The sequence below is a fragment of the Arachis duranensis genome, chromosome 9 (assembly GCF_000817695.3).
Source record: "Arachis duranensis cultivar V14167 chromosome 9, aradu.V14167.gnm2.J7QH, whole genome shotgun sequence".
Taxonomy (NCBI): Eukaryota; Viridiplantae; Streptophyta; class Magnoliopsida; order Fabales; family Fabaceae; genus Arachis; species Arachis duranensis.
Window position 1 is genome coordinate 111962782 of NC_029780.3, and position 9122 is coordinate 111971903.

Sequence of the window (9122 nt, forward strand, 5' to 3'; positions counted from 1 at the left end):
GACCAAAATGGGAAGAAGTTATAAAGCCTGAGTTAGATTCACTTGCAAAACGTGAAGTCTTTGGATCTGTTGATACATATGGGTATTTGTGAGAAAACAAAATGAGAAAAATGAAGTTGTACGCTACAAAGCTCGACTTGTGGCACAAGATTTTTCACAAAAGTTCGATATAGATTAGAAAGAAACATATTCTTCTGTAGTAAATGTAATAACATTGCGTTATTTGGTCAGTTTATTTGCATATCATAAACTACATATGCATTTAATGGATGTAATAACAGCCTACTTATATGGATCATTAGATCGTGATATTTATATGAAAGTCCCTAAAAGATTAAAGATATCTAAATCATCCAATGAATACAGGGGTTATACTCACTTAAATCGCAAAGACCTTTATATGATCTAAAGCAATCTGGATGAATGTAGTATAATCATCTTACTGAGTATCTAGCAAAAAATAGATTCAAGAATGATGATATCTGCCCATATGTTTTTGTAAAAAATCTGCATATGGATTTATTGCTGTGTACGTTGATGATTTAAATATTATTGGAACCCCTAAAGAGATTCCAACAACTATAAAAGCTCTAAAAGAAGAGTTTGAGATGAAAGATCTTGAAAATACTAAATTTTGTCTCGACCTGCAAATCGAACATACAACAAATGAGATCTTTTTTCATCAAACAACATACACAGAAAAGACCTTGAAGAGATTTTAGATGGATAAGTCGCATCTATTAGTATGTACCTCAATGATCGTAAGGTCTTTGAATGTGGAAAAAGATCAATTTCGTCCTAAAAAAGAAAATGAAGATATTCTTGATCCTAAAGTACCATATCTTAGTGTCATTGGAGCGCTAATGTATCTTGCTAATAATACACGACTTGATATATCATTTGCGGTAAATTTACTAGCAAGGTATAGTTCCTCTACAACCAAAAGACATTGGAATGAAATCAAACAAATCTTTCGATATCTTCATGGAACGGTTGATGTGGGGTTGTTTTATCCATATGGATCCAAGTCACAAATAGTTGGTTATGTAGATTCAGGATACTTGTCTGATCCACACAAAGAGAGATCTAAAACAAGATACTTGTTCACATATAGTGGTACAGCTATATCATAGAGATCCACGAAACAGACGATTGCAGTAACATCCTCTAATCATGCTGAAATACTAGTGATATATGAAGCAAGTCGCGAGTGTTTTTCGCTCAGGAGTTTGATCCAATATATTCTGTCATCATGTGTATTAATTGATCATAAGATAGCTCTAACTGTTCTATTTGAAGATAATACAACATGCGTTGCGCAACTTAAAAGTGGATACATCAAAGGTGATAGAACAAATCATATTTCTCCCAAATTTTTCTTCACTCATGATCTTTAAAATCAAGGAACAATTGATGTTCAACAGATCCGCTCAAGCGATAATTTGGCAGATTTATTTACAAAGTCACTTCCAAAATCCTCTTTTGAAAAATTGGTACATTAGATTGGGATGCGCTGATTTCGAGATATTAAACGATGTGGACAAGAGGGGGAGACTGGTACTCTTTTTTCCTTGATCAGATATTTTTTCTATTGGGTTTTTCTTGACAAAGTTTTTAATGAGGTAATCCCCATCAAAAGATATTGTACTCTTTTTCCTTCACTAAAGTTTTTTCCCATTGAATTTTTTTTAGTAAGGTTTTAACGAGGCATAATCTTAAATGGTTATCAAAGGAGAAGTGTTGTGATAAAGATGATGTTGTGGATGCCCATTTATTATTTATTATGGGCGGCTCACGTTCTCAAAAGTAAATGATATTAAAGAGGTATTGAAAAAGTAAGCATTTTACCTATATAAATAGTGAAATGTAGTTTTACATACATACACACAGAAGCAATAAAATAATCCTCTCTTCATATATATAGTATAAATTTCTTTCTTTTCTCAGTAAGTATAAGCTGCAACCTATGAAGCACGGACACTTCGTTGAATTGTCGTATTCGAGTGTCAGACACGATACTCGTCGATACTCGTCCAACACACGTGTCTGCTGTATCCAACCGTGTTTTAATAAAAAGCAAAAAAATTCTTCTCCGGATATGTTTGGACACACCTAAATACCATCATGTGTTAACGTGTCTAGTCTTATTCTTAACATATATTCTTAAAATAAATTTAGATATAATATATATTATTATTTATGAAAACAAAAAATATTTTAAATACTTGATATAATTAAAATAAGACATTAAAAATAAGGTGAAAACTCGGGTGCAGTTAACTTGTGAAGTTGATAGCTGAGAGCAGTTAGATGATAATTTAGTCAAATCTGTCAAATTATTTAACAGTTATCAACTATCAACTTCACATGAAATAGACTGCACCTGAGTTTCCACATAAAAATAATTAAAAAATTAATTTATATTTTAAAATATCAATAAAATATCAAAATATCATTACGATTTATCTAAAAAAATACTTTATATTTTATATGTATGTATGTCCTCGTATCTTATAAGATTTTAAAATTCATGTATCGACGTGTCCCGTATCGACAAGCTGCAACATATATAATATTAATATCAGTAAATATATATAAATTATTTTTATTATAGTAAGATAAGAATATTGGTGAATATTAATACTAAAATTTTTTATTTATATTTTTTATTTTATATTTATTTTTTTCTTATTTATATATTCTACAACAGTATAACCTAATTTTTGAACACCAAAATTAAAATTTTATTATTTTACTGATTTTAGCGTGACAACATTCTATTAATATTTATGTATTTTAAATTATATTAAAATTAATATGAGTCATATTTATAAAATTTGAGGACTAAAGGGTGACCATTAAAATTTTAATGATTAAATTAAAAATAGCCTGCAAAGTTTTCAGGAACCAAATAAAAAAAAAAAAGGGAAATCTGAAATGCCATGGAGTTTTGAGCAGAAGAAGAAAAGTGATACAACTCGTTCAAAATCCATTCCTCCATTTCCGCACTTTGATTCGCACATATTTCACTAACACTCGCACCACAGATCCGATCCATCACTACCACAACCCCAACACAATGCCCACTCTCTCGGAGACCTATGCCTGCGTCCCCACCACCGAGCGCGGCCGCGGCATCCTCATCTCCGGCGACCCCAAAACCAACAACTTCCTCTACTGCACCGCTCGCTCCGTCGTCATCCGAAACCTCGACAACCCCCTCAAAGTCTCCGTCTATGGCGAGCACGCCTATCCCGTCACCGTCGCCCGCTACTCTCCCAACGGCGAATGGATCGCCTCCGCCGACGTCTCCGGCACGATCCGAATCTGGGGAACACACAACGATTACGTTCTTAAGAATGAGTTTCGGGTTCTATCGGGTCGGATCGATGATCTCCAGTGGTCTGCCGACGGCATGAGGATCGTTGCCTGTGGTGATGGCAAGGGCAAGTCCTTCGTTCGCGCTTTCATGTATGTGTGTCTCTCATTCATCATTCTCGATCTGATTCTAATTTATTTTTATCGATCTATTTTTTTCTATTTGCTTAGTATCTAATTATGTTCCATTAATCAAACCTTCATATGTAATTAAAAAAGATAAAATGTTTGGTGACATAAGCACATGATGCTTGTAAATTGTAATGCGATCGTGGTAAGCTCGCACCAGTTGCATACAAACTTGTGTGTGGAGTGAGCAATACACACAGCGGGCACGCGCGCTTATTATAGTATTTGGTGATTGTATTGCCATTTGGTTTGGAATTTATTCTCTTCGAATAAATTGATTAGTTCACACTTGCTTTGGAGCTTTCAGATGAATAAAAGAAAGATGTAGTGCACGAGATCATATATTCCACTCATGGAATTTGGGTCAGGGTAGATGTTCACGACTAAATATTATATCTGGATTATTTCTTTTGAAATTTAAAACAATTTTGGTAGAGGCACATCAATAATTTTAAATTTATCAGTAATTAGCATCTTGTGGGCTTCCAACTTTTCACCACCTTACCCCATTTTTCAATTTCATTTGTTTTGTAATTTCAAGGTGGGATTCGGGTTCTACTGTTGGTGACTTTGATGGCCATTCCCGGCGGGTTTTGAGTTGTGCATTTAAGCCAACAAGACCATTCCGCATTGTCACATGTGGAGAGGACTTTTTAGCCAATTTTTATGAAGGTCCACCATTCAAGTTCAACATGTCAATCAGGTAAGTATTATTTGCTATATGGCATTGCATATTTATCTTTCTTATTCAACAATAGATATATACTACAAGCTATCTATGAGCTTTTCCCTTCTTTATCATTTTCTCTTGGGTGCAGCACACACGGAAAATAATGCACATTATTAGTTATTTACATTTGATTTGAGAATAGTTCATAGTTTAACCATATTTTACTTTATTTTTTTTTTTTGTTGAGTAGATCATAGTGATACTGTGTATTTTTATCTGCAGGGACCATTCGAATTTTGTCAACTGTGTTAGATATTCGCCAGATGGGAGCAAGTTTATTACGGTGAGCTCTGATAGGAAGGGAATTGTATATGAAGGAAAGACAGGGGCCAAACTTGCAGAGTTGCCTTCAGGGGATGGTCACAAGGGCAGCATATATGCTGCTAGTTGGAGTCCTGATAGCAAACAGGTCAGCTTTCAAGTTCACTCATTTTCTATTTTCCCTTTTCCCTCAGAACTGTGGTTTTAATGGTTAATGTTGTTTCCTTACGACTTGTCAAGCATTGTTAAGACTTAAGAGATTAATCACTATATGTTGAATAGATTTTAATGGTGACACAAATGCTATTTGATTATATTCTAAATTTCATTACATTACAATGAGTGTTTTGACGTTATGATTCTGCTATTTGATTATATTTTAAATTTCATTACATTACAATCAATACCAGGTAGTAACTGTGTCTGCTGATAAGACCGCAAAAATATGGGACATTCTTGAGGATGGTAGTGCAAAGTTAAATAAGACTCTGTCTTTTACGGAAACTGGCGGAGTGGAAGACATGCTTGTTGGTTGCCTTTGGCAGAATGCTCATCTGCTTACTGTCTCTCTTGGTGGCACCATTAACTTATATGACGCTAAGGATCTAGATAAAAGCCCTTTATCCTTATCTGGCCACATGAAGAATGTTACTGTTTTGAATCTGCTTCACAGAAGTGAAAAGATGCTGTTGTCCAGCAGCTACGATGGAGTGATCATTAGATGGATTCCTGGCGTTGGGTATAGTGGTAAATTTGAGAGTAAACAATTTGGATTAATCAAATTGTTAGCAGCTGGCGAAGAAGAAATTATTACTGCTGGGTTTGACAACAAGGTAACGGCTTTGACATGCGTCTTCACTATAATCAAATTGGTTTATTTGATTTGCACCATTAAAAATATCATCAATATTTCTTCAAACACTGAGATTTTACCTGTGATCAGCTTAATAACCAACGAAACCAAGAACTAAATGTAAATATTAACAGTTCTGCTATCAGCTAATGATCTAAGTGTTGTAAAATTTAACTTTGTATTTTTATTTCTTTTATCTTTACTCGAGAGTAATAATACAAGCTAAATTGTTGACATCTTGATTTTGATAATTTAATCTGTTGAGGGAGCTGATCATCATTGGATGGTCAGACTTGTCGCTAGCCAATTGTTTGTATATTTATTAATATTATTGAGCTTACTTTTGGTTCCAAAGCATGATGCCACGATGGTTATTGCCTTCAATTGATATGATATGAAATTCCATGGTATTAACTAAAGGTATCCAGAGTTCCTCTTCATGGGGACGATTTTGGTCCTGCTAAGCAAGTTGATATTGGAAGTCAGCCTAAGGATGTGAGTCTTGCAGTTAAAATCCCTGAACTTGCTCTCATTGCAATTGAATCTGGGGTTGTCTTACTCAAAGATTCAACAATTTTGTCAACTGTAAACCTGGGCTTTGTTGTGACTGCCTGTGCAATTTCACCTGATGGTAGTGAAGCAATTGTAGGCGGCCAAGATGGTAAGTTGCACATCTATTCTGTCTCAGGTAATACACTTACAGAAAAAAGTGTCCTTGAGAAGCACCGAGGTGCCATCAGTGTAATCCGATATTCTCCAGATGTTACCATGTTTGCATCTGCTGATTTGAATCGTGAAGCTGTTGTGTGGGATCATGAATCCAAAGAGGTAACTTGAGCCCAACATGATTACTGCTTCCTTAATCTGGCTTTATAAATATAACCAAAACATTTCTATTTCAGGTGAAACTTAATAACATGTTGTTTCACACTGCACGTATTAACTGCCTATCTTGGTCACCTGATAGCAGACTGATAGCTACCGGTTCACTTGATACATGCGTTATTATATATGAAATTGGAAAGCCAGCAGCAAGCCGCAGAACCATAAAAGGTGCTCATTTAGGTGGAGTTTATGGGTTAACTTTTGTTGATAATGACAGAGTTGCCAGTTCAGGCGAAGACGGTTGTATTCGTATGTGGACTTTAACTTCTGAGTAATCTTAGCTTCAGAACCTTCCCATGCTTAATGCAGTTCGCGGTAAGAAATTCACAGTTCAGCTATCTTATGATCATATTCAGTATTCTGCAATGATTTTGGAGTGGTAAGGAGAGTTTAATGTGGGTGTATCATCCCTTCCTAGATTTCTAATAGGACTAGAAGTCTCGAGTCTCCAAGCTAGATTTACATATGCAGATTGCATAGGCAACTCCTAAGAAATTAGAATTAACTCTTAGCAAAATACCACCATTAGTTGGTGAATAGCACTTTTGCTTCATTTATTTAGCTTAGACCAATCTTATTCCTTGTAGGTATTACAGTAGCAATCGAACTCCTGGCCTCAGTAATGGAGGAAACTCTTAATGGTTCTTGAGTAGCTATATATATATAACACGAGGAGAGAGGATGGAAATGAATATTAACTTTTTTATTTTTTGGGACACATAATATTAACTTACTTTAATCAACCTTGTCTATCTTATTTATTTGCTACATAGTACATAGTATGCAAGTCATCATTAAAATTATGGTCTGAGTGCAGGAGATTGGCTTTCTTGTGTGGCAGATAAAGGTGAGCCCCCGTATTGGAGAGAACAGTAGGGAGATGAAGAGATAAGATAATGTCATTCTCATGGAGATGGAAGTGAGTCGCAGATGCTGTAGCATTACCATTGTTGTTTCTTCATTGTGTTTCCTTCTTAAGCCAATGGAATGGGCTTGAGAAATTCTCAATCAGTTTTGTAATTTACGTAGAAAAGTCCGCATTACACACATTTCTAGACTAGACAGAGAGGCCTAATTGCATGAAACTAGACAGTTCTGCAAGTGTAGAGGTGAATTCAATTTGAATTTGAATTTGATTTTGTTTTCTGTATCTATTTGCAGTCTTTACTACTGATTAGTTGGTGCAGCAAGATCTTTTGTTTCAACGTTCTATAATACTACAACTCTAACGGTAAGAATAAGATGCGTTGAAATGGTACATGACCCCTGGTCAAAAGTCAAAACTCGTCAACATACCACTTAAAATCCAGTTAAACTTTTTCTTTTCTTGGGCACAATAAAACAAGTTCTAAATTATACTAAAACTCTTGAAAGTTAATTTTGTCGAGTGTCTTTAAAAAGATCTACTCTTTTCGGACAAGTTCTAAGAAAACTCCGTTTTCTCTTTTGAAAAGTTATAATGTGATCCCTCGCTGTGTCGCCATATTGAGAGAGAGAGAGAGAGAGAGAGAGAACTCTTAATTGGCGCTGATTTCTAGAAAAGTAAGGTTGGTATGGTATTGGGGCAAGGTTCTTAATTGAGAGCTGAGAAGAATAAGGATTTGGACTAGCAAGAAGATATTTATCAAACAACATTCAAATGTTTGTACATTCTGAGAACAGTTCCAGTGAGTGAAAAAGTGTGTTTTTCTCATGTCATTGTTGTCCCCCTCCCTGGCCCCCCAAACTTTATGGGGTAACCACTAGCCATCAAGATACAATTCAGCATTTCAGCCTAGCGTTGCACCAAAAATAAATAAATATTCATCTTTTCAAATTTTACAGTAATCTAGCTCAAAACAAATTGAACAGTACAAGACATTGGTTTATGCGTATGGCAACCCCATTCCACTGAATGATTATTATTTATTTCTCTTTTTCATGGATTCTCCTTGTCTTGAGGGTACTGTTCTGTATTTCTTACAATCTTTTATACCAAACCAACCCTTCTACCAAACTGCTCGTATTTTTTTATTTTTACATGTTTTTTCACCTTCCTTCATTGACCTCAAAACAGCTTGAGCTTTTTCATCCACGAATTATACCATACACAGTTGCTCCAAGGACGTACCAATATTCCAAAAGGGTCCCCTTTTATCGCATATTGTTAAAGGAAATCTCTTTTTTATAGATACATATTCTTCAACGGACCTTAACACACATAACACATTATTCTTATTTTGAAAATTTGAAGTGGCTGTTTAGTATTTACTTTACAACCTGCTTTATCCCTTGACCCCCCAAATTTGATGAGTACTAGATATATTGGCAAAAGTAGCTGTTCTAAAATCCAATGCTGTGTTTCAACTTTCAAGCTCCTTTTTTCCTAATTAGAACAAGAAAAGAAAAAAGGGTATGCTCAACTAATAAAACTTCTCTCTCTTGAATTGCACCTTCAATATAGTGCATGTGGTTGGGTGTGCCTATGAGCATCATGTGTGCATAATTAGCATAACTAGCTTAACAAATATTATATTGTATTATCATATCACAAAGCTTCAAGTTGCAATGTGGTCCTGTCGGTTACAGCATTACAGGATTACACACGTGACATACGCGTGCTTACCCACCTTATGTTTGCACAATACAATATTGAATATTCAGAGAGCTATGAACATTGTCAACCCAACTGTTCCTCCTACACACACTGTCATCATGTCTTCTTTGTGCACGGAAAACAGTAACTCATGTCCCCTTTGTCTATTTTGAGAATATCCCTATTAATGTTCTAATCCAATATAATAAAACTAGACCCATTTCTTAATGTATCCCAGACCCCAAAGTTAGGCTTATTAATTATTTATTCAGCCTCTAAGTTAGGAATTAGGATAAACTCAGAGGATATTC

At 35.1% G+C, this 9122-nt stretch overlaps 1 protein-coding gene across 3 annotated transcripts; it reads left to right on the forward strand.

Annotated features, from left to right (window-relative positions):
* Positions 1-2898: 2898 nt before the first annotated feature.
* On the forward strand, positions 2899-7416 carry LOC107467423 (actin-interacting protein 1-2). 3 transcript variants are annotated; one of them, XR_008002668.1, is made up of 8 exons: positions 2900-3471; positions 4049-4210; positions 4460-4646; positions 4909-5331; positions 5772-6179; positions 6254-6551; positions 7054-7345; positions 7398-7416. XR_008002668.1 is itself a non-coding variant. In XM_016086519.3 (7 exons), the coding sequence occupies exons 1-6, from the start codon at positions 3080-3082 to the stop codon at positions 6509-6511; spliced, it is 1830 nt and encodes a 609-aa protein (XP_015942005.1). In that variant the 5' UTR covers positions 2899-3079; the 3' UTR covers positions 6512-6551; positions 7078-7386. The 3 variants fall into 3 exon arrangements, 2 of the variants coding, with proteins under 2 accessions (XP_015942005.1, XP_015942004.1); XM_016086519.3 differs by lacking the exon at positions 7398-7416 and having other exon boundaries at positions 2899-3471; positions 7078-7386; XM_016086518.3 differs by lacking the exon at positions 7398-7416 and having other exon boundaries at positions 7054-7386.
* The last annotated feature ends 1706 nt before the right edge of the window (positions 7417-9122 follow it).